The sequence below is a fragment of the Eschrichtius robustus genome, chromosome 13 (genome assembly GCF_028021215.1).
Source record: "Eschrichtius robustus isolate mEscRob2 chromosome 13, mEscRob2.pri, whole genome shotgun sequence".
Taxonomy (NCBI): domain Eukaryota; kingdom Metazoa; phylum Chordata; class Mammalia; order Artiodactyla; family Eschrichtiidae; genus Eschrichtius; species Eschrichtius robustus.
The window spans coordinates 8133952-8160815 of NC_090836.1; the positions used below are offsets into that span (position 1 = coordinate 8133952).

Consider the following 26864-nt stretch of genomic DNA (forward strand, 5'->3'; position numbering starts at 1 on the left):
TGTTATGCAGCAATAGATAAATAAAACAGATGTTATCCACTGTCGGATGTGTCCCAGTTTCAGGGATGTTAAGGTGTGAAGAATGTGCAATTTAGAATTGATGAAATACAAAAATAGAAACATATGCAAATTACATGAATAAGTACTTTGGAGAAGAAGAAATGTTAATGGCTCATATGAAGAGATGCTCCACCTCTCTAGTAATCAGAGAAGTAAAAATTAAAGCAATCAAGAAATAAGAATTTTTATTTAAAAAAAGCGCAAAAATTAGAAAGTTGGTTAAATGTTGGCAAGACTATAATGGAAATGGGAATCCTTTATGTACTATTGGAGGGAGTATAGATTGGTTGCAGTCATTTTAGAATGCTTTCTTGCTGAATTCTGAAATTAAGTTTGTATATATCCTTTCACCCAACAATTTCAATCCTAGCTCTATATTTGAGAGAAATTATCACACAGGTCAACAAACTGGCATGTATCAGGATATTCAAAACACTTGTCAGCAGAATTGAAAATTTCCCAAACTGAAGGTCAAAGAAAAAAAGATTAAAAAAAATAGAACAGTAAATCAACTGTACTTCAAAAAAAAGAAAATAGAACAGAATATCTAAGAACTGTGGGACAGTTACAAAAGGTGTAACCTACAGGTAATGGGAATACCAGAAGGAGAAGAAAAAGAGAAAGGAATGATTGATCTGCTAAGAGATGAGGGAAAATGGAATCATAAAAAATGCTCACTTAAAATCGGAGAAGGCAAAAAAGTGGATGATAAAAGATAAATAACAAGGGCAATAAATAGAAAACAGTTTAAATATTTTAGAGATTAACTATATGAAAAATCAACTTAAATGTGAATGGTCTAAATACATAAACTAAAAGACAGATGCTACTACAGAGGATAAAAAAAAACAAGACCCAACTATATGTTGTCTACAACAAACCCACTTTAAGTATGAAGACACAGATAGATTAAAAGTAAAGGTTGGATAAAGATATGCCACGCTAACATTAATTTTTTAAAAGCCTGAAGCAGCTATGTTAGTTTCAGATAAAGTACATTTCAGAGCAAGGAAAACAGTCAAGGATAAAGAGGGGCATTCCATAATGCCAAAGGGGCCAGTTCTCCCAGAAGATTGATAATTTGAATAGGTCTGTATCTATTAAATAAATTGAATCAATAATTAACAATCTTTTGAAACAGAAAACACCAGGCCCAAATGGTTTCACTGGTGAATTCTACCAAACATTTAAAGAAGAAATAATACCAATTCTCTACAATCTCTTCCAGAAAATAGAGGTAGAGGGAAGACTTCCTAACACCATAACCAGGGAAGACATTACAGGGAAGGAAAACTACAGACTCTCTCATGAACAAAAATGCAAAAGTCCTCAACAAAATATTAGCAAATTGTATCCAGCAATGTGTGAAGATAATTCTCTACGTCATGAAAAGTGAAATTTATTCTAGGTATGCAAAGCTAGTTCAACATTTGAAAATCGTTGAATGTAATCCACCACATTAACAGGCTAAAGAAGAAAAATCATATGCTCATAACAATACATACAGAAAAAGCGTTTGACAAAACCCAACACCCATTTATGTTAAAAATTCTCACCAAACTACAAATACAGGGGGAACTTCCCCAACTTGATAAAATAAAATCTCCAAAACCCCACATCTAATTATATTAATGCTGAGAAACTAGATGCTTTCCCCTAAAATTTGGAACAAGAGAGAGATGTCCCCTCTAACCACTTCTCTTCAACATTGTCCCAAAAGTCCTAGCTAATGCAACAAGACAAGAAAAGGAAAGAAAAGCTATACAGATTACTAAGGAAGAAATAAAAGTGTCTTTGTTCACAGATTATATGATTGTCTATGTAGAAAATTTGAAAGAATTGAACCTCAAGGGAGGTTTGGGGCAGGGTTTCCTGTCTTTTGATTTTAAAAGAATAAACAGGGGAATAACAATTTAAGAAGGAAGAAAGCCAATTAAGAGACTAAGGTTTCTAACTAGAATGACTAAATGCTTAAAACATTTCCCCAGACCAAAACAGTTCTTTCAGGCTGGGCAGAGAGGTCAGTAGTTTCCTTGGGGGAATTACAGAGAAGGTCTGCATGGAGCACCTGGAAGGCTGGATCCCAGGCCCAGCCACTTGTTCTTTGTCAAATATTCCTATCCCTTTGAACAACAGGGAGGCCACAGGGTGGTGGATCTAAAACAGTCATGTAAACTAAAGACAGATGACTGCCGTGGGGTGGGATGAAATACCTTGACCCTGTATTAGATCACCAGGTAGGAAGAACCCCAGAATATTTGAGATAAATTTCCTGTAGTCTAATGGGGCTGGGGTTTAGAGTCACATTTCATTTACAGAAGACAAAGAAATGTAATATTTCATGTAGAATATACTGATTCTAAGAAAACCAACCAACCTCCTTCCCCTCCCTTCCGCCATACACACATACACACACAAACAAAATCACTATTCCCAGAATGCAATTCTGTGGACCAGTAAGGACAATTTGTGTGCTAGTTACCTTATTTTGTTGTCTTCTTACTATAAGTTTCCATGATTATTTTATTCCTCTCCTTCTCTCTTCTCTTTGTCTAACTTTTTTTTACAAAGTTTTTTTACAGTTAATAAAGCAGCAGTACTCATATTTTTTAACCTTTGCTGCCACCCTGTGGCTATCTTTCATTACTGTACATGAAAAGAGGGCATCTGAGAACTGCTAAGGTATCAGATCAGGGACAAGCATAAGGGAAGCACATTAAAAAAAAAAAAAAATTGGCACAACATCTGAGATGGTCTTTCACTATAATGCTCAGAATCTGAGGCATGAATCTAGTATATGCTATATGTGTCTCTTATGTATCAGTATTTGTCCTTTAAAATCCTTTTAGTTTGTGTCTAACCTTATCTTAGTAGTCCCCCGTTCCTCCTCTTAGTTCAAACTAAGATGCATAATTAATCACATTAATTGTTGATCCTAACTTGCCATTAGTGTCAATTATGGCTTTTAATGGACTTGGAAAAAAACTGCATAGGAAGCTGAACCTATTTACAGTAGGCCCACATATTAAAATTTCTTTGTAGACTTTCATTTTGGTCTAGAACTTGTCATATTAATGCGAAGCATTCTGGCTTTCTCTAAGTGTTAAAAATGAAAGAATCAGTTTTAAGAAGTAGAATATATTCCCAGCCCATTTTCCACACAGATTTTTCCTGAGAAATAAGGGCTACTGTAATTGTCTCCTTACCACCTGTCCCTACCACCCTAGCCCCTTTCTGCTGCTTGTTACCATCTTAAATCAAGTATGATCATGCCACTATGCTGTTTTTAAAAGATTCCATTGGCTTCCTATTACTTATAGGATAAAACATAGACTTCTTTGAACACCCTTGATAAATCAGTCTCAACTGATCTGTCAAGCCTCATTTTTAATCGCTCCCATAAACACTGCCTTTTCAACATTCAACCTGGTCTGACTCTCTTAACACAGAATAAAATTGAAACCTGCTTCCACCTTCTCTCCTAGGTCTTATATTTTTTTCATGGCAACTGGGCAAAAATATTAGAGCATCAAGAATCAGAGACCAGTCAACAGGATTTCCCCCATTCCTTTCTTCCCCTCCACATGCAATGCTAATGGTCTTTGGTTATTTATTTGCAGTGCTTCTAACTCATTGCATGAAGCTAGGATTCCCCACTATGTCCTTTTTCTGGGGGAAACCCCACAAATCTGGGCTCCAAGCTGATGCAGCTCTCTTGTGATTGGGGCATGTAACAGAGGGATAACAGTGACTGTGGGCATGGCCAGATCCAGTATGAGGGTGGAGGGTCTCTGACCCTTTAGTTGTGATCATTCAGAGGAGGAATCTTGGATCCCATGATATTATCCCATCATAAGTTTACTAGTTCTTTCAGAATACTGAAGGGTTCTTTTCTTTTTTAAAAAAATTAAAAAAAAATTATATGTTGGGCTGGCCAAAAAGTTCGTTTGGGTTTTTCCGTAAAATGGTACAGAAGAACTCGAATGAGCTTTTTGGCCAACCCAATAATTTTTAAAGGTTACTTTCCATTTATAGTTATTACAAAATATTGGCTATATTCCCCAGGGTTGTACAATACATCCTTGAGCCTATCTTACACCTACCTAATAGTTTGTGCCTCCCACCCCCAAACCCCTTGATTGCCCCTCCCCCCCTTCCCTCTCCTCTCCGGTAACCACTAGTTTATTCTCTAAATCTGTCTCTGCTGCTTTTTTGTTATATTCCCTAGTTTGTTGTAGTATACGGTATTTGTCTTTCTCTGACTTTTTTCACTTAGCATAATGCCCTCCAAGTCCATCCATGTTGCTGCAAATGGCAAAATTTTGTTCTTTTTTATGGCTGTGTGGTGTTCCATTGTATATATATATACACCACATCTTCATTTTTAAAAATTTATTTATTTATTTATTTATTTTTGGCTGTGTTGGGTCTTTGTTTCTGTGCGAGGGCTTTCTCCAGTTTCGGCGAGCGGGGGCCACTCTTCATCGCGGTGCGCGGGCCTCTCACTATCGCAGCCTCTCTTGTTGCGGAGCACAGGCTCCAGACGCGCAGGCTCAGTAGTTGTGGCTCACGGGCCTAGTTGCTCCGCGGCATGTGGTATCTTCCCAGACCAGGGCTTGAACCCGTGTCCCCTGCATTGGCAGGCGGATTCTCAACCACTGCACCACCAGGGAAGCCCAACCACATCTTCTTTATCCATTCATCTGTTGATGGACACTTAGGTTCCTTTCATATCTTGGCAATTGTAGATAACGCTGCTATGAACATTGGGATGCATGCATCTTTTTGAATTAGTGTTTTTGTTTCTTTTGGATATATACCCAGGAGTGGAATGGCTGGGTAGTTCTATTTTTAGTTTTTTGAGAAACCTCCATGCTGTTTTCCACAGTGGCTGTACCAATTTACATTCCCACCAACATTGTACAAGGGTTAGGGCTCTATTTTTCTATACTCTAGAAAGAAAGATATCAAGTCAACATAATCTTTAAATAAAAAGGCTCTAAGAAAAATGTGTAGGTGTTACCCCTTCTCCTCCCTCAGTGTAGTTTGACTTTTGGGAAAGGCATATTCAAATCTTGGGCCACACTGGTCACAGTCTACAATCCCATATGCTTCACACAAGAAAGGGACAATTGTGACATGGCAATGCCAGCAGGTCTCATATGTGAACTCACCTGAAGGTCTCCCAGAAACCCTAACATCTGATTTTCCTTCTTCCTCTGCCCCATTTTTCTTACTTTTCCCTGCTCCCATATACATTTCTCTTCCTTTGCACACATCTCTCTTTTTGAATTCAGCCTCCTACCGTCATGTGAAAATCTCAAAAGAAGAAATAACCTTCTCCATCCACACTAAGTGATAGAGGGATGTGGGTAAGGGTATGGACTCATCACTAGAAAGCCCAGCTTCCAGCTTCAAATCTTGTCTTCCTCACACTTGGAGTTTGGGAAACTTTCTAAACTTCTTTCTGAACTTTCTAACTTCTCTAAACCTCTGTTTGCTCAAATTTAAAATGGCATTAATCATAGTATGTACCTCATAGAGTGATTGTGAGGATGGAATTCCATGACACAAACAAAATGCTTAGAACAGTGCCTAGCAGATGGTAGACATTCAGTATTGGCTTAAAAAAATTGTCAACCCGTATACCTCTTTTTATGCTTCTACATTTTCTTATCTCCTCAGAAACCTTGTTCCCGTACTTATTTGTCACTTTTTCAGTAACATCAGACTCTCTCTTATACATGAAATTGATATCTAGAGGTTAGCTGGTTGATTGAAAGTCAGACACATGGTCAGTGGCAGATTTTGGACTGGAAGTCAGGCCAATGAATTCCTACTTCAGAGAAATTAGCGTAATAGTTTTCTGTCTCCCACCTTAACATAACTTATTAATGAAGTAATTTTTAGCATCCTACAACATGGAACTCCTGTCTAGTCAGGCCAGTCATTTTACCTGGCATAAAGTACACTCTATGTCTTTGTGAAAAGTACACTTTATGACTTTGTAAAAAGTATACACCCAGGTATACTTTGTACTCTTCTTGTCACTAATCTAACCACCAAAAAACTTCTTTGGAGGTAAAGATTTCTCAGATTGCCGTTACATTTATTTTGAATATTCTGAAGTTCTGCACAATTGAGGCTGTTTTGAATTATTCCAGTTTTTATACTACACGTTATCACCTCAACTAAAATGTCATCATTTGTTCATTAGAAATACAGGGTACAATGCACGGCACTAAGTGACCTTGGAGTAAATTTACATTAAATGAAGAAGGAATCAATGATAGATACTCTCTGGAAGTATATATTTATTTACCATCCTTGTTTAGCATCTGTATTGCAGACAGAACACAATCCTTTCAAAGAGTCCTGGTTTTGAGGATTCCAGCAAAGCCCTGTCTATAGGTATGGGCCTCAAACATTTCCTTGCTCTGTGTCTGTGGAGAGAAGAAAGTAAACAGGATGATTTAGGGCTTGACAAGGGTGAATATAATTCTAATTGGATATGAATGACAGGGCTTACTAAAGGAAACCAAACTGGCTGTGGTTGAGATTGGGATCCATCAAATATCCACCCTACAATCAATACAGACTCTTTTTTTTTTTTTAATAAATTTTATTTATTTATTCATTTATTTTTGGCTGCGTTGGGTCGTCATTGCTGCGTGCGGGCTTTCTCTAGTTGTGGCGAGCAGGGGCTGCTCTTCGCTGCGGTGCGCGGGCTTCTCATTGCAGTGGCTTCTCTTGTTGTGGAGCACGGGCTCTAGGCGCGTGGGCTTTGGTAGCTGTGGCTCGTGGGCTCTAGAGTGCAGGCTCAGTAGTTGTGGTGTGCAGCCTCAGTAGTTGTGGTGCACAGGCTTAGTTGCTCCACGGCATGTGGGATCTTCCCGGACCAGGGCTCGAACCCGTGTCCCCTGCATTGGCAGGCGGATTCCCAACCACTGTGCCACCAGGGAAGCCCAATACAGACTCTTCTGATAAAGGAATTAGAAATAAATCTTTCAGAGAGTTAGTGCTCTTCTCCCAAGGTGTATATTTCTGTGTTATTATGCAGTATGAGGAATCTGAGATCAACTAAAAAAAGATGTAGATGATTTTGTATTTAGGAGGACTGGCTTTAAGAGCAAAATAAAGGCTTGACACATGGAACTCAGACTGCTTATCTGTGTTGCAGGGAGCACTGTACTCAGCCAAAGCTGCTTCATCTGAAAGACACGATGGGGGAAAACCTTGAGAATGGGAGCTTCAGTGGGACAGGGTTTCATGGAGAGGTTTTGACATATCAGGACTGCACACTTCACTGAATCAGGAGCTGCATCATTGCAGAAATGTCGGTTTGCTGGGGAAGTAGGCAAGAGTGGTCTTGGGATTTCCACTCTTGGTACCATTGACATAATCCCCTTCTCTGTGAGAGAAATGAAGGGCTGACCACACTGCAGTCGTTCAAGCAAAGTACAAGGGGGATAACTGTAGGTGTGTGTCCTTTCAGTTCTGCTTTGATATTTGCTTCTTTCCCCGTTCATGATATTTTCTTATCGTTTTCTCCTAGTCTGCAACATTCAGCATGTTCCTCTCCACTAATCAGAATAACACCTACGTTTTATCTTACAACTCAGATTTTATTTTCTTTGTTTGGTCTTCGTTGACCACTCAGGGGATTGTTCTCTTCCTATCTCTAATTTCCTCCCCTAATTATCTGTATAATTCTCCAGGCTCTTATTTATTACTTTGCATTGTTATAACATCTTTTAAAGGAGATTTATATATCTCTTTATCTGTAAACATTTCTTTGTAAAACTCTTAGTCCCTTGGAAATTTTTGCATGATTGGCAGACTTATGTTGTAGGTAGTTTTTGTAGTAGTTTTATAGGCCAAGGTAGCAGGAATAAGGTAACAGAATATGTTGAAAACAGGGCTTACTTACAAATGTCTGTCACACTCTAATTCCTTTATTATGGATTGAGGTTACTTACGGTTCTTAGTCCTCTGTTACTCACCAGTCTCATAGTAGTCATAGACTTTCACAATAGCAGGTTGCAGATCTCTTACAGGGATGTCTTGTAGAACTGAGAAGGAAAAGCTCAGTGTCTGATTGGTTACCTGAAAAAAGGAAGGGAGAATAATCCAGAATCAGGGAGACTTCACCTCTTTTCCTTTGGTGCCATTCAATCTTCGTCCTTTGAGGAACAGTTCTTAGTTGGCTGACAGAGTTCAATCTCAAACCAGCTGTGCGCCCTAACTTCTCACCTAGGAGGATGGCGATAAAGATTTTAGAGTAGGAACCTGAGGAGCTAGAGGAGAGCTCCTTAGAGTAATGAAAATTTACCAGATTTTTAAACAATTAAAACAATTCATATTCCTCCATAATGTCCATACATGGCTCTGCTCATAGTGAGAGAAAAATTCTTTTCACTGGCAGACTGACTCTATCCATAGTAATGTTTCCAAATATTTAGAAAACAGACATTTTTCAAAGTATAAACATACATGTACAAAATCACAGTGGTTTCTTGTGTTGCTAATGAAATCAATTACATTATGATAAAACTGACTGTGATGAATACATCTAGACTGATAACATACCATCTGTCTATATCTATCTATGTATCTATGTATCTACATATCTATCTATCTAACTACCTACCTATCTACTTGTCTATCTGCCTATCTATCTACATCTAATTTTTTGTATACATTTATGTTAAGGTGAGGTTGACATAATCATTGGCCAACTCCTGGGAACACTTCCCACCCTTAATCAGCAACTGTTCAAGTAGGCTTCTAGATGATCAGGCATGTTTGCGGAAAAGAGCATCTACCTGAAGTAAGCAGAAATACTCATATTCCTATTTTAGTACAAACAAATCCATATCCTTTGGTCCCCCCAACCCCCATACTTCTGACACTCCAAACTCCAGGGAAGCCTGCAATGAGGAAAGAGAATTTAAAATATTATCTAATGGAACAGAAAGGATGTGCTTTTCAAAAAGGCTTTCCTCGTGATTGCTCTTCTCATACCATGCACCTCCTAGGTGAAGAGACCCGTCTAAAAGGACTATCCACCTGGATGTGTCTAGCAACGCTGCAGGGCCCTTACCTGTTCCAGGTAAATCAAGACATTGTTGTTGCTCACTTCTGTCCTGCTCATGTGGCGTGATAGTTCAAGCTGAGGGAAATGAGAGAAATCACCAGTGTTACTGAATAAATGAAGCCCTTGAGGTACTAAGAGACAAGCGGACTGTGGGACTGAAGTATGTACAAAGAGGAAGCTGGGATTAAATTCCTTGAAATGAGGTTTGCAGATACTCATCCAGTAGAATGGAAACATATATAGAAAATTGTGAATACCAATACATCAGATGTAAGATTGAATATTCATATGACTCAGTAACAGGTGTCCTTGGCTTCAGTTTGAAGGTAAGGGAGAAGTAGCCTCAAGTAAGATAACTACTCATCTGAGATTATTTATGAAGGTATCTTTTTTTTTTTCTAAAGTTACAACAAATAATAATAGTTCATATTAATTCAAACACAGCTCTGAGCATTCATTGTGTCTTTATCTCATTCAGTCCTCCCCGCAACCCTATGAGACAGGCACTTGTTATGCCCATTTTACAGAAGAGGGGACTGAGGCATAGCAAAGTGAAGTGACTTGCCCTACGTCACACAGTAAATAGCCAAACCAGGATTTGAACCCAGGAAGTCTGGCCCCAGAGCTTGTGTTCTTAGCTGCTAGGCTGCCCCACTCTCTGCATGGAAAACTTACTCATGGGTGTGGAGCTGAAGATATCTTTATCTATTCTAACTAACACTGATCTCAGTTTTTTCTGAATTCCCACAGTATTTGAAGACTATACCGATAATTTTGGTGCTTAATTACATCTTGTCCCGAAATGTTATTTGACGGTTTCAGTTACCCATTTCTAAATATTCTTAACTAGAATGTAGGCTCAATTAATTCAGACATCTTTCTTCTTTTTCTTGTATTGGTACTTAGCACAATGCTAAACGTATGCTGGGTACCATAAAATTCAATTTCTTTAATTAGGACCAATGTTGTTTTGACAAGTTGACCTTATGAGGATGCTGTTGGTATGGTCCTACGCTGGGGATACAGAAAATTCAAATACCTAGGATCTACTTACCATTTTCACTGTTGGTTTCAGGGGAATGAAACCAGATATCATCTTTACATCAACAATCACAATGTTGGAGACCGGATGGTTCCCTGTGTATCTACAGATACAAGGAAGGGAAGAAACAGGCCCCTCTATATTTGAATCTTGCCCTCCTTTAAGGTCCAACATAAGCCCTAGCGTCTTCAAGTAGTTTTCCTAATGATTGCCTTGTCCTCAGTGATCTTTCCATACCCGGAAATATATAACCTTTGTAGTCAATATGAGTGGTTCTAAAAACTGACTGTATGGCAGAATCAGCTGCAGAATTCATTAAAAAAGTGGATACCGGAGGATTAACCAAGGTGGCGGAGTAGAAGGACGTGCTCTCACTCCCTCTTGCAAGAGCACCGGAATCATAACTGGCTGCTGGACAATCATCGACAGGAAGACACTGGACTTCACCAAGGAGGATACCCCACGTCCAAGGACAGAGGAGAAGCCACAGTGATAACGGTAGGAGGGGCACAATCAGAGTAAAATCAAATCCCATAACTGCTGGGTGGGTGACTCACAGACTGGCGAACACTTATACCACAGAAGTCCACCCACTGGAGTGAAGGTTCTGAGCCCCACGTCAGGCTTCCCAACCTGGGGGTCCGGCAACGGGAGGAGGAATTCATAGAGAATCAGACTTTGAAGCCTAGTGGGAATTGACTGCAGGACTTTGACAGGACTGGGGGAAACAGAGACCCCACTCTTGGAGGGCACACACAAAGTAGTGTGCGCATTGGGACCCAGGGGAAGGAGTAGTGACCCTGGGGGAGACTGAACCAGACCTACCTGCTGGTGTTGGGGGGTCTGCTGCAGAGGCAGGGGGTGGCTGTGTTTCACCGTGGGGACAAGGACACTGGCAACAGAGGTTCTGGGAAGTTCTCCTTGGCGTGAGCCCTCCCAGAGTCTGCCATTAACCCCACCAAAGAGCCCAGGTAGGCTCCAGTGTTGGGTTGCCTCAGGCAAAACAATCAAGAGGGAGGGAACCCAGCCCCACCCATCAACAGTCAAGTGGATTAAAGTTTTACGGAGCTCTGACCGCCACAGCAACAGTCAGCTCTACCCACCACCAGAGCCTCCCATCAAGCCTCTTAGATAGCCTCAACCACCAGAGGGCAGACAGCAGAAGCAAGAAAAACTACAATCCTGCAGCCTGTGGACCAAAAACCACAGTTACAGATAGATAGACAAGATGAACAGGCAGAGGGCTATATACCAGACGAAGGAACAAGAAAAAACCCCAGAAAAACAACTAAATGAAGTGGAGATAGGCAACCTTGCAGAAAAAGAATTCAGAATAATGATAGTGAAGATGATCCAGGACCTCGGAATAAGAATGGAGGCAAAGATTGAGAAGATGCAAGAAATGATTAACAAAGACCTAGAAGAATTAAAGAACAAACAAACAGAGATGACCAATACAATAACTGAAATGAAAACTACACTAGAAGGAATCAATAGCAGAATAACTGAGGCAGAAGAATGGATAAGTGACCTGGAAGACAGAATGGTGGAATTCACTGCTGCGGAACAGACTAAAGACAAAGAATGAAAAGAAATGAAGACAGCCTAAGAGACCTCTGGGACAACATTAAATGCCACAACATTCGCATTATAGGCGTCCCAGAAGGAGAAGAGAGAGAGAAAGGACCAGAGAAAATATTTGAAGAGATTATAGTCGAAAACTTCCCTAACATGGGAAAGGAAATAGCCACCCAAGTCCAGGAAGCGCAGAGAGTCCCATACAGGATAAACCCAAGGAGAAACACGCCGAGACACATAGTAATCAAAGTGGCAAAAATTAAAGACAAAGAAAAATTATTGAAAGCAGCAAGGGAAAAACGACAAATAACATACAAGGGAACTCCCATAAGGTTAACAGCTGATTTCTCAGCAGAAACTCTACAAGCCAGAAGGGAGTGGCATGATATACTTAAAGTGATGAAAGGGAAGAACCTACAACCAAGATTACTCCACCCAGCAGGGATCTCATTTAGATTTGATGGAGAAATCAAAAGCTTTACAGACAAGCAAAAGCTAAGAGAATTCAGCACCACCAAACCAGCTCTACAACAAATGCTAAAGGAACTTCTCTAAGTGGGAAACACAAGAGAAGAAAAGGACCTACAAAAACAAACCCAAAACAATTGAGAAAATGGTCATAGGAACATACATATCGATAATTACCTTAAACGTGAATGGATTAAATGCTCCAACCAAAAGACACAGGCTTGCTGAATGGATACAAAAACAAGACCCATATATATGCTGTCTACAAGAGACCCACTTTAGACCTAGGGACACATACAGACTGAAAGTGAGGGGATGGAAAAAGATATTCCATGCAAATGGAAATCAAAAGAAAGCTGGAGTAGCTATACTCATATCAGATAAAATAGACTTTAAAATAAAGAATGTTACAAGAGACAAAGAAGGACAGTACATAATGATCAAGGGATCAATCCAAGAAGAAGATATAACAATTATAAATATATATGCACCCAACATAGGAGCACCTCAATACATAAGGCAACTGCTAACAGCTATAAAAGAGGAAATTGACAGTAACACAATAATAGTGGGGGACTTTGACACCTCACTTACACCAATGGACAGATCATCCAAAATGAAAATAAATAAGGAAACAGAAGCTTTAAATGACACAATAGACCAGATAGATTTAATTGATATTTATAGGACATTCCATCCAAAAACAGCAGATTACACGTTCTTCTCAAGTGCGCACGGAACATTCTGCAGGATAGATCACATCTTGGGTCACAAATCAAGCCTCAGTAAATTTAAGAAAATTGAAATCATATCAAGCATCTTTTCTGACCACAACGCTATGAGATTAGAAATGAATTACAGGGAAGAAAACGTAAAAAAGACAAACACATGGAGGCTAAACAATACGTTACTAAATAACCAAGAGATCACTGAAGAAATCAAAGAGGAAATCAAAAAATACCTAGAGACAAATGACAATGAAAACACGACGACCCAAAACCTATGGGATGCAGCAAAAGCGGTTCTAAGAGGGAAGTTTATAGCTATACAAGCCTACCTAAAGAAACAAGAAAAATCTCAAGTAAACAATCTAACCTTACACCTAAAGAAACTAGAGAAAGAAGAACAAACAAAACCCAAAGTTAGCAGAAGGAAAGAAATCATAAAGATCAGAGCAGAAATAAATGAAATAGAAACAAAGAAAACAGTAGCGAAGATCAACAAAACTAAAAGCTGGTTCTTTGAGAAGATAAACAAAATTGATAAGCCATTAGCCAGACTCATCAAGAAAAAGAGGGAGAGGACTCAAATCAATAAAATCAGAAATGAAAAAGGAGAAGTTACAACAGACACCGCAGAAATACAAGGCATCCTAAGAGACTACTACAAGCAACTTTATGCCAATAAAATGGACAACCTGGAAGAAATGGACAAATTCTTAGAAAGGTATAACCTTCCAAGACTGAACCAGGAAGAAACAGAAAATATGAACAGACCAATCACAAGCACTGAAATTGAAACTGTGATTAAAAATCTTCCAACAAACAAAAGCCCAGGACCAGATGGCTTCACAGGTGAATTCTATCAAACATTTAGAGAAGAGCTAACACCTATCCTTCTCAAACTCTTCCAAAAAATTGCAGAGGAAGGAACACTCCCAAACTCATTCTATGAGGCCACCATCACCCTGATACCTAAACCAGACAAAGACGCTACAAAAAAAGAAAATTACAGACCAATATCACTGATGAATATAGATGCAAAAATCCTCAACAAAATACTAGCAAACAGAATCCAACAACACATTGAAAGGATCATACACCACGGTCAAGTGGGATTTATCCCAGGGATGCAAGGATTATTCAATATACGCAAATCAATCAATGTGATACACCATATTAACAAATTGAAGAATAAAAACCATATGATCATCTCAATAGATGCAGAAAAAGCTTTTGACAAAATTCAACACCCATTTATGATAAAAACTCTCCAGAAAGTGGGCATAGAGGGAACCTACCTCAACATAATAAAGGCCATATATGACAAACCCACAGCAAACATCATTCTCAATGGTGAAAAACTGAAAGCATTTCCTCTAAGATCAGGAACGAGACAAGGATGTCCACTCTCACCACTATTGTTCAACATAGTTCTGGAAGTCCTAGCCATGGCAATCAGAGAAGAAAAAGAAATAAAAGGAATACAAATTGGAAAAGAAGAAGTAAAACTGTCACTGTTTGCAGATGACATGATACCATATGTAGAGAATCCTAAAACTGCCACCAGAAAACTGCTAGAGCTAATTAATGAATATGGTAAAGTTGCAGGATACAAAATTAATGCACAGAAATCTCTTGCATTCCTATACACTAATGATGAAAAACCTGAAAGAGAAATTAAGGAAACACTCCCATTTACCATTGCAACAAAAAGAATGAAATACCTAGGAATAAACCTACCTAGGGAGACCAAAGACCTGTATGCAGAAAACTATAAGACACTGATGAAAGAAATTAAAGATGATACCAACAGATGGAGAGATATACCATGTTCTTGGATTGGAAGAATCAATATTGTGAAAATGACTATACTACCCAAAGCAATCTACAGATTCAATGCAATCCCTATCAAATTACCAATGGCATTTTTTATGGAGCTAGAACAAATCATCTTAAAATTTGTATGGAGACACAAAAGACCCCGAATAGCCAAAGCAGTCTTGAGGGAAAAAAACGGAGCTGGAGGAATCAGACTCCCTGACTTTGGACTATACTACAAAGCTACAGTAATCAAGACAATATGGTACTGGCACAAAAACAGAAACGTAGATCAATGGAACAAGATAGAAAGCCCAGAGATAAACCCACGCACCTATGGTCAACTAATCTATGACAAAGGAGGCAAAGATATACAATGGAGAAAAGACAGTCTCTTCAATAAGTGGTGCTGGGAAAACTGGACAGCTACATGTAAAAGAATGAAATGAGAATACTCCCTAACACCGTACACAAAAATAAACTCAAAATGGATTCGAGACCTAAATGTAAGACCGGACGCTATAAAACTCTTAGAGGAAAACATAGGAAGAACACTCTTTGACATAAATCACAGCAAGATCTTTTTTGATCCACCTCCTAGAGTAATGGAAATAAAACCAAAAATAAACAAATGGGACCTAATGAAACTTCAAAGCTTTTGCACAGCAAAGGAAACCATAAACAAGACGAAAAGACAACCCTCAGAATGGGAGAAAATATTTGCAAACGAATCAACGGACAAAGGATTAATCTCCAAAATATATAAACAGCTCATGCAGCTCAATATTAAAGAAACAAACACCCCAATCCAAAAATGGGCAGAAGACCTAAATAGACATTTCTCCAAAGAAGACCTACAGACGGCCACGAAGCACATGAAAAGCTGCTCAACATCACTTATTATTAGAGAAATGCAAATCAAAACTACAATGAGGTATCACCTCACACCAGTTAGAATGGGCATCATCAGAAAATCTACAAACAACAAATGCTGGAGAGGGTGTGGAGAAAAGGGAACCCTCTTGCACTGTTGGTGGGAATGTAAATTGATACAGCCACTATGGAGAACAATATGGAGGTTCCTTAAAAAACTATAAACAGAACTACCATATGACCCAGCAATCCCACTACTGGGCATTTACCCAGAGAAAACCATAATTCAAAAAGACACATGCACCCGAATTTTCATTGCAGCACTATTTACAATAGCCAGGTCATGGAAGCAACCTAAATGCCCATCAACAGACGAATGGATAAAGAAGTTGTGGTACGTATATACAATGGAATATTACTCAGCCATAAAAAGGAACGAAATTGAGTCATTTGTTGAGACGTGGATGGATCTAGAGACTGTCATACAGAGTGAAGTAAGTCAGAAAGAGAAAAACAAATATCGTATATTAACGCATGTATGTGGAACCTAGAAAAATGGTACAGATGAGCCGGTTTGCAGGGCAGAAGTTGAGACACAGATGTAGAGAGCGGACATATCGACACCAAGGGGGGAAAACTGCGGTGAGCTGGGGATGGTGGTGTGCGGAATTGGGCGATTGGGATTGACATGTATACACTGATGTGTATAAAATTGATGCCTAATAAGAACATGCAGTATAAAAAAAGCAAACAAACGAAACAACTAATACTAAACTTTCATTGGGTTATTTGTATGGAAATATGTTAATATAAACATTTCAGACATTACATGAAATTTCTAAAAATCTTGTATGTTCTGGTATAATGTTATAAGTCATAATCCTAGTTATTACTTTAAAATGTATATCTCAGGGGCTTCCCTGGTGGCGCAGTGGTTGAGAATCTGCCTGCCAGTGCAGGGGACACGGGTTCGAGCCCTGGTCGGGGAGGATCCCACATGCCGCGGAGCAACTAGGCCCGTGAGCCATAATTACTGAGCCTGCGCGTCTGGAGCCTGTGCTCCACAACAAGAGAGGCGGCGATAATGAGAGGCCCGCGCACTGTGATGAAGAGTGGCCCCCACTTGCCGCAACTAGAGAAAGCCCTCGCACAGAAACGAAGACCCAACACAGCCATAAATAAATAAATAAGTAAATAAAAATTTAAAAAAAAAATGTATATCTCAGAAATAACTAATTTTCTTGTCAACTGCATTATTATGAACTTTCATCAAATCTTTAACTGTGGTCATTTTTAAGTCTTTTGTCATTTACAGACAGTTCTGGGTGTACTCTGATGCTTTTGCAAATATGTTCCTATAAAAGGGTTTCATCTTCAAGAAATTCATGGAAAAGACTCTGACAAGTACAGGTTTCTGGTAACTGACTGTACTGCTGAACTGAATGAATAAGCATTTTCAGAACTCTAATGAAAAACTGATGAACTCATAAAAGTGCTAACAAAAGATCAAGATGAAAAAAAAATTAATTACATGGGACTGAGTGAACTGATGATGATAAGTATAATTTTTGTGACTTTCTGTCTGAATTAAAAAAAAAAAAATCCCACAAGGACTCAGAGGCAAAGAACATACAAATCGATTTTCACTGCAAAGTAAAGCAGCTGTTACAGTGGAGGATTACTGGACTGAATGTCAATATTATGACATAGTATGAGTGTGTTTCATGTTTGGGAATTGCAATCATTGTTGCTTTTGTTGTGGCCATCCATGTACAATGCTTGGTGTCAGTCTATTTATCTCTTGTAAAAATAAAATACAGTGTGTGTGTGTGTGTGTGTGTGTGTGTGTGTGTGTGTGTGTAAAAAAAATAAATAAATAAATTACAAAAATAAATTACAACCCCCCCCCCAAAAAAAAGTGGATACCTGAGCACAGCTCCAGAAATACTGAATTAAATCTCTGAGGGTGGGACCTGGCAATATGCATTTTTAAACAAATTTTGCAAAGGACAATAATCAGATTTTAGAATCTCTGGTATATGCTACATCTTTGCAACTCATACATTTTAGATTAATGATTATCATTTTTTTATTTGAAAATTATCTTCACAACTAGACTATAAGATTCCTTTAGGTAAGAGACCCAGTCTGTATTTATATTCACTGTAGCTACTTGAGTGTATTTTTTATTTTTGCTTAATTAACATATCTTGCTTTTATGAAGTACATTTAACTTATTTGTCTATTGATGATAAACCAAATTGAGAATATTATTTTTTCTTTTCATCTGAGACTCATTAGATTTGTCATTATAATCAGTCACTTGTTCTATTCCAAGTAAAGCTCGGAAGAGTGTTATTGAATTGTGAATTCTTTCTCTCTAGAAACATGAAATTTTAAAAGACTAGAAAGCCTTTCCTTTAGAGATAAGGAAGAAAGATCCCATGTTAAAGTATTATTGAAAGGAATTATTTATTCTTTAACAATAGTTGTGGGTAATAAAATAATCCTGGAGGCAGACAAATTGAGCTCATAACACTATAAATTCTTCATTTTCCACGTTGGTGAAGACATTCTTTTGTTTTTTTTTTTTCATTGACAAGGCAAAAAGTTAGTGAAGAGGATAACTTTAGGTCGTTTTGAATCTATGTACTCAAGAGTACTAGGCAGCTAATATTTTCAGAAGTAGATAACAGAGACAGGTATTCTTACCTGACTTCCAGTGAGATTTGGAAGCTTGTGTGGGCTTTGAGTCCGTCACAAGTTTGGAGTATTGTCTGTACATGTAGATTGAATGCAGATTCCTTCTTCTCCAAGAAGACATTGTATTTCAGAGCTGTCTGTGAAACATTATGAATAAAAATAGTTTCCACTCCACAGGATCCTTCGGTCTGTCACAATTTCATTTCTCCTGATTTTTGCTTTCACAGCCCAAGTAAGAATAAATAGTTTCCATTTTCAGAAGGAGGGTTTACAGTTGAATCTCTCCAACTTTCCCCAAGAGCCTTACCTGAATATACACACATGCTTCCCCTGACACATTTATGCTGTACTCCCCGGGAATGTCTGGTAACGAGACCTGCTGTAGTAACAGGCGGTTGGTGTTGTCCACTTTGAATTTTGTGGAATATGTCCCTGAAGACTGGATGGTCACCTGTGCTGCCTTCCCAGTTCTGGCAAAGATGGCTGCTCCGTATCTGGACAAAGGATGGAGAGCCACAACTGTGTCCTGGAAGAGATGTGTGTGAAAATCCAGGATAGGGTCAACTTTTGGGGCCTTGGGTTCTTCCCAAAGTTCATTTTTACTATTACAAAGGTGTCATGAAATTTTCTCCCTCATTATTTGAATTCTGGGATCTTAATTCCAAGACTGATTTCAATCTTTGATATATCTCAGAATCTAAATTTTACATAATTTCTGTATACAGCTTGCACTAGAGCAAGCAAATTCTCTCACAGCAAGTGGGAAATTTATATATGAATCAGGCTCATTGCCTGGTATTTGCTATTCCTCTTTCTCTGCCTGTGACACCCACCATCTCTTCCCACAAAACTATAGTCTTGCTCTCTCTCGTTACCAAACATGTACTTTTTAAAAATTAATTAATTAATTGATTTTTAACAGCTTTATTGGAGTATAATTGCTTTACAATGGTGAGTTAGTTTCTGCTGTATCACAAAGTGAATCAGCTATACGTATACATTTATCCCCATGTCCCCTCCCTCTTGTGTCTCCTTCCCACCCTCCCTATCCCACCCCTCTAGGTGGTCACAAAGCACCAGCTGATCTCCCTGTGCTATGCGGCTGCTTCCCACTAGCTATCTATTTTACATTTGGTGGTGTATATATGTCCATGCCACTCTCTCACTTCGTCCCAGCTTACCCTTCCCTCTCCCTGTGTCCTCAAGTCCATTCTCTACGTCTGCGTTTTTATTCCTGTCCTGCCCCTAGGTTCTTCAGAACCATTTTTATTTTTTTTAGATTCCATATACATGTGTTAGCATACAGTATTTGTTTTTCTCTTTCTGACTTACTTCACTCTGTAGGACAGACTCTAAATCCATCCACCTCACTACAAATAATTCAATTTCGTTTCTCTTTATGGCTGAATGATATTCCATTGTATATATATGCCACATCTTCTTTATGCATTCATCTGTTGATGGACACTTAGGTTGCTTCCATGTCCTGGCTATTGTAAATAGAGCTGCAATGAACAATGTGGTACATTGCTATTTTTGAATTATGGTTTTCTCAGGGTATATGCCCAGTAGTGGGATTGCTGGGTCGTATGGTAGTTCTATTTTTAGTTTTTCAAGGAACGTCCATACTGTTCTCCATAGTGGCTGTATCAATTAACATTCCCACCAACAGTGCAGGAGAGTTCCCTTTTCTCCACACCCTCTCCAGCATTTATTGTTTGTAGATTTTTCTGATGATGGCCATTCTGACTGGTGTGAGGTGATACCTCATTGTAGTTTTGATTTGCATTTCTCTAATGATTAATGATATTGAGCATTCTTTCATGTGTTTGTTGGCAACCTGTATATCTTCTTTGGAGAAACGTCTATTTAGGTCTTCTGCCCATTTTTGGATTGGGTTGTTTGTTTTTCTGATATTGAGCTGCATGAGCTGCTTGTATATTTTGGAGATTAATCCTTTGTCCATTACTTCATTTGCAAATATTTTCTCCCATTCTGAGGGTTGTCTTTTCATCTTGTTTATGGTTTCCTTTGCTGTGCAAAAGCTTTAAAGTTTCATTAGGTCCCATTTGTTTATTTTTGTTTTTATTTCCATTTCTCTAGGAGCTGGGTCAAAAAGGATCTTGTGTGGGAGTGTTTCTCCCTCTGCTATATTTTGGAAGAGTTTGAGAAGGATAGGTGTTGGCTCTTCTTTAAATGTTTGATAGAATTCGCCTGTGAAGCCATCTGGTCCTGGGCTTTTGTTTGTTGGAAGATTTTTAATCACAGTTTCAATTTCAGTGCTTGTGATTGGTCTGTTCATATTTTCTGTTTCTTCCTGGTTCAGTCTTGGAAGGTTATACCTTTCTAAGAATTTGTCCATTTCTTCCAGGTTGTCCATTTTATTGGCATAAAGTTGCTTGTAGTAGTCTCTTAGGATGCCTTGTATTTCTGCGGTGTCTGTTGTAACTTCTCCTTTTTCATTTCTGATTTTATTGATTTGAGTCTTCTCCCTTTTTTTCTTGATGAATCTGGCTAATGGTTTATGAATTTTGTTTATCTTCTCAAAGAACCAGCTTTTAGTTTTATTGATCTTTGGTATTATTTCCTTCATTTCTTTTTCATTTATTTCTGATCTGATCTTTATGATTTCTTTCCTTCTGCTAACTTTGGGGTTTTTTTGTTCTTCTTTCTCTAATTGCTTTAGGTGCAAGTTAGGTTGTTTATTCAAGATATTTCCTGTTTCTTGAGGTAGGCTTGTATTGCTATAAACTTCCCTCTTAGAACTGCTTTTGCTGCATCCCATAGGTTTTGGGTTGTTGTGCTTTCATTGTCATTTTTTCTAGGTATTTTCTGATTTCCTCTTTGATATCTTCAGTGATCTCTTGGTTATTTAGTAGTGTATTGTTTAGCCTCCATGTGTTTGTATTTTTTACACTTTCTTTCCTGTAATTGATATCTAATCTCATAGCATTGTGGTAGGAAAAGATACTTGATATGATTTCAATTTTCTTAAATTTACCAAGGCTTGATTTGTGACCCAGGATATGATCTATCTTGGAGAATGTTCCATGAGCACTTGAGAAGAAAGTGTATTCTGTTGTTTTTGCATGGAATGTCCTGTAAATATCAATTAAGTCTTTCTTGTTTAATGTGTCATTTAAAGCTTGTGTTTCCTTATTTATTTTCATTTTGGATGATCTGTCCATTGGTGACAGTGGGGTGTTAAAGTCCACTACTATTATTGTGTTACTGTTGATTTCCCCTTTTATGGCTGTTAACATTTGCCTTATGTATTGAGGTGCTCTTATGTTGGGTGCATAAATATTTACAATTGTTATATCTTCTTCTTGGATTGATCCCTTGATCATTATGTAATGTCCTTCTTTGTCTCTTGTAATACTCTTTATTTTAAAGTCTATTTTATCTGCTATGAGAATTGCTACTCTAGCTTTCTTTTGATTTCCATTTGCATGGAATATTTTTTTCCATCCCCCCACTTTCAGTCTGTATGTGTCCCTAGGTCTGAAGTGGGTCTCTTGTAGACATCATATACATGGGTCTTGTTTTTGTATCCATTCAGCCAGTCTGTGTCTTTTGGTTGGAGCATTTAATCCATTTACATTTGAAGTAATTATTGATATGTATGTTCCTATTACCGTTTTCTTTATTGTTTTGGGTTTGTTTTTGTAGGTCTTTTCTTTCTCTTGTGTTTCCTGCCTAGAGAAATTGCTTTAGCATTTGTTGTAAAGCTGGTTTGGTGGTGCTGAATTCTCTTAACTTTTGCTTGTCTGTAAAGGTTTTAATTTCTCCATTGAATCTGGATGAGATCCTTGCTGGGTAGAGTAATCTCGGTTGTAGGTTTTTCCCTTTCATCACTTTAAATATGTCCTGCCACTCCCTTCTGGCTTACAGAGTTTCTGCTGAAAGATCAGCTGTTAACCTTATGGGGATTCCATTGTATGTTATTTGTTGCTTTTCCCTTGCTCTTTTTAATATTTTTTCTTTGTACTTAAGTTTGATAGTTTGATTAATATGTATCTTGGTGTGTTTCTCCTTGGATTTATCCTGTATGGGACTCTCTGCACTTCCTGGACTTGACTGACTATTTCCTTTCCCATATTAGGGAAGTTTTCAACTATAATCTCTTCAAATATTTTCTCAGTCCCTTTCTTTTTCTCTTCTTCTTCTGGGACCCCTATAATTCGAATGTTGGTGCATTTAATGTTGTTTCAGCAGTCTCTGAGACTGTCCTCAATTCTTTTTATTCTTTTCTCTTTATTCTGCTGGGTGGTTGTTATTTCCACTATTTTATATTCCAGGTCACTTATCCGTTCTTCTGCCTCAGTTATTCTGCTATTGATTCCTTCCAGAGAATTTTAAATTTCTTTTATTGTGTTGTTCATCATTGTTTGTTTGCTTTTCAATTCTTCTAGGTCCCTGTTAAACATTTATTGTGTTTTCTCCATTCTATTTCCAAGATTTTGGATCATCTTTACTATCATTACTCTGAATTCTTTTTCAGATAGACTGCCTATTTTCTCTTCATTTGTTTGGTCTGTTGGGTTCTTACTTTGCTCCTTCATCTGCTGTGTATTTCTCTGTCTTCTCAATTTGCTCTACTTACTATGTTTGGGGTCTCCTTTTCGCAGGTTGCAGGTTCGTAGTTCCTGTTGTTTTTGGTGTCTGCCCCCAGTGGGTAAGGCTGGTTCAGTGGGTTGTGTAGGCTTCCTGGTGGAGGGGACTGGTGTCTGTGTTCTGGTGGATGAGGCTGGATCTTTTCTTTCTGGTGGGCAGGACCATGTCTGGTGGTGTGTTTTAAATGTCTACTTTTGATGTGCCTTCCAGAGACACCAAGGCAGTCAATAGTTATTAGTCTATGATCTGCACTCTGATCAAATAAAAGGAAAAACTTTTTAATTCCAGTCTTTCCTGTGGATTATTTCTCTATTGATACCATTCTATTAGAATGTACTTCATGCCCCAGAAGATCTCTCTTTTAGAACTCCTTCTTTCTTCTTATTAAAAATGAGTCTCAGGACTTCCCTGGTCGTGCAGTGGTTGGGAGTCCGCCTGCCAATGCAGGGGACATGGATTAGATTCCTGGTCCAGGAAGATCCCACATGCCGTGGAGCAACTAAGCCCATGCACCACAACTACTGAGCCTGTGCTCTAGAGCCTGGGAGCCACAGTACTGAGCCCATGAGCCACAAGTACTGAAGTTGCACGCCTAGAGCCTATGCTCCACAACAAGAGAAGCCACTGCTTGCTGCAACTAGAGAAAGCCCATGCGCAGCAACAAAGACCCAATGCAGCCAAAAATAAAATATAAAATAAATTAATAAATTTATAAAAAAATGAGTCTTGACACTGTCTTTTGGACAATGGGACTGAAAGGAAGAGAAAACAAACATGAAGAGGGTATTTTAACATCAAAATGAAGATTATCCATTTCAGAGGGACGAGAGAGACAATGAAGTGAGTTGCAAACCAGGGTGGCGCACCGGTCATTGAGATTTTGCTTCTCTATATTTTATTTATCTTTTAGAAGAGTCTACCATTTCACCAAATTTCTGTGAAGATAAGTTCTTCAATGTACACTCAGAATACTGAGAGTGGAAATTACAAGGTATTACGTTAGATGTGTTTCTTTAGAAATAATATTTGATACGGCTGGATGTGGCTGGACGATTAAAGTTAATGGTTTATGGTCCTGATTGAACCCACATGTAGAGAATGGAGAAGGGAAGCATGAGTTTGTGTTACTTTTAAGAAAACTCAAAGAAGTTCTGTGGCATAATAAGAAATATGTATTTGGTCTCTGCCCCTGGATCCTGATACAAGAATTTCTAGGACCCTTGAAGTCTTTGGAGTGATGAGTTTCTTTTTGTATGCCAATGAAGTGACTCTCGGAGGATGGGGGATGGTTGCCAGAGGAACTAGCCACATGATTAGAGGATTGGAACTTTCAGGCTCAACCCCCCTCCTACTACCCACCCTCTACCTCTGGGGATTGGAGAGGGGCTTGGGATTGACCAGTGGTCAGTGATTTAATCAGCCATGCCTATGTAATGGGACCTCCACAAAAACCCTAAACAAAGGGGTTCAGTGAGCTTCCAGGTTGGTGAACAGGTGGAGGTGCTGGGAGGGTGGTGTGCCCAGAGAGGGCATGGAAGCTGTGCACCCCTTCCCACAAACCTCGCCCCGGGCATCTCCTTCATTTTGCTGTTCCTGAATTGCATCCTTTATAATAGACTGGTATTAGTAAGTAAAGTGCTTTCCTGAGTTCTGGGAGCCATTCTAGCAAATTATCAACCTCAAGAGGGGGTTGTGGGAACCCCTAAATTATAGCTGGTTGGTCTGAAGTACAGGAGGCCTGGACCGGTGACTGGCACCGGGAGTGAGGGGCAGTCTTGTGGGACTGAGCCTGTGAGGTTTATGCTAACTCCAGGTTGTTACTGTCAGAAGTGTTAAGGGTAGAGGAAAACGGTTTTCCCTTTAGGATCTGTTTGTAAGTAAAATTAGGAGAGTCTGTCAAGAGGGGAGGGAAAGGAGAGGCTAGCTGGTGCAGTGGGACAGAAAGACGTGGGTGAGCCCCTTTTGTTCGTACATCTTATTTTAGGCAATTAACCTCTCTGGTTCAGTTTAAGGGTCTGCTTCTAGGTTTCTAGACTTTCCAGAATTTTAGACATTGTCCGTAAATTAAGGTTGTGGTTTCTGAGCAAAATGTGGTGTGGTACAAAGTGAGGTATAAAGAGAACTCTAGTTCGCTAGCACAGGGATTAGGACAATTTATTTTGGGAAATGTTTTAGACTCTTTTCCTTATTTCCTACAGACTCAAAATGATAACAGATATCCTTTCCCTCATTTCACGTCCTCTTCTCCCTTTTCCTTGCTCTTGTCACTACAGATTTGTCTGTTGTTCAAGCCTCCCAGCTGCACCCTAACCGAAAGGGGAACCACACACCTGGGTGGAGGAGAAGCCCCCGTGGGAGTTCTGCTGCTTTGAGATCCACTTCACGATGTGCGTGGGGGGGGTCAGGTCCTCCGAGGTCAGGGCAGGCTGGGCCGTGAGGTAAGCGAGGAGCACATAGGCTGTCATCTCCACTTCAGCAGAGGGAGCCTGGGGTTCGTAAAGATCCTCCACTGGTGCCTTGGGTTTCTGAGGTTGCTCCCAGTGCATTGCGTTGTCTTAAGGATAAGAATAGAGAAAGAATGAAAGCTATTGGTGTTTAATGTATGACAGTGTGTTTATATTTAGTAAGAAATAAATGTAGCAAAAGCTGAAGTAAGTTTTTTACTTCAATCATAATATCCCTAGATCTCTTATTTCTGAGTAAAAATCTGAACTTGGCTATGGTCTAGTGTGGTCGAGGGAAATATTGAGGACAGAAATTTATAAGATGTGAACTGAACTACTTTCTCAAGTGTTGTTCTGGTAGAGCTGGTGGTGAAAAGTCAGACATGATTTCCTCACTTGTTGGTTCCTTTGCTCCCAATCTAAAATGATTTGGTCATTGTTTAGGTTTTTTTTGAGATAAAATATAAAATCTTCCATCTTATTTCAGAGAGTTGTATTAGAAACAGTAACATGGAAGTTGTAATTATGGATGACATTGTCTTTGCTATGGTGCTTAGTAGCTTCTCCTCACCCTGATACACATTCATTTACCATAAAGAAAAGTATAAATGTCAACTATGTTTGTCTTTGTAAATGAAGGGAGACTGAACACCCCCCCTCCAATTCACTCTGTGATGTTACTTTTATCTATCTTGTTTTCTCTATAACAGAAATTCCAGGGAAGATTTGTGTGTAAAAGGAGCATTAATCTCTTAATGGATTAGTCTGCATAAAAATGTCAGCATTTGTAGTGGTATAGACCAAAAAGGAGGTTATTTTCAGGAATTCAATATTCTTCCCCTTTTCTATTCAGTGGAAGTGGATAGGAAGAACAGCTTGATGTGTGCTCTCACCTTCTTTTATTGCTTCCTCATCAAGTGATTTCAGTTAACTCTCTCCTTTTGGCCTGGTCACCTGCCAGGGCAAAAGCATAGGCCAACAGTGCCCTGGTGTAGACGTGGCTGCCTCGGGCCTCTGCCTGTGTTCTTTTCTAGGCTGATTCGAGGCAGACCAGGGCCTTGTGGACAACAGGGTGCTGTGAAGGGAGAGCAATAGTATCCTGAGTTACGTGGAAAGGGGTCCTGGCATATCCCAGAACAAACATAAAGACAGTAAGATATGTGGGACCAGTGCTTTTCAAATAAAAAAAATTAGATCAAATGGCTTTATCTAACCATCTCCTGATCATCTTTTTAGAAATCACTGTTTGTTTGTTTTTTTTCTGGCCACACCACGCAGCTTGTGGGATTTTAGTTCCCGGACGAGGGGTTGAACCCGGGCCCTCATCAGTGAGAGCTCAGAGTCCTAACCACTGGACTGCCAGGGAAGTCCCTCGCTCTTTTTTTTTTTTTTTTTGATTGTAAAAAACCACACAACATAATAGAAATCACTCTTTAAAAAAT

At 39.0% G+C, this 26864-nt stretch overlaps 2 protein-coding genes across 4 annotated transcripts in view; one reads left to right on the plus strand and one right to left on the minus strand.

Moving 5' to 3' along the window:
- KLRG1 (killer cell lectin like receptor G1) overlaps positions 1-26864 on the plus strand; it is a 181243-nt gene that overhangs the window by 30841 nt on the left and 123538 nt on the right. The gene's annotated exons all lie outside the window — the stretch shown is intronic.
- The window catches only part of LOC137775236 (alpha-2-macroglobulin-like), a 31313-nt gene continuing 11589 nt past the window's right edge, over positions 7141-26864 (minus strand). The window contains 9 exon segments of the mRNA XM_068560910.1: positions 7141-7271; positions 8064-8166; positions 9164-9232; positions 10212-10302; positions 18371-18498; positions 18669-18887; positions 25309-25532; positions 26316-26349; positions 26351-26497. Coding sequence (XP_068417011.1) covers positions 7141-7271; positions 8064-8166; positions 9164-9232; positions 10212-10302; positions 18371-18498; positions 18669-18887; positions 25309-25532; positions 26316-26349; positions 26351-26497 — 1146 coding nt within the window.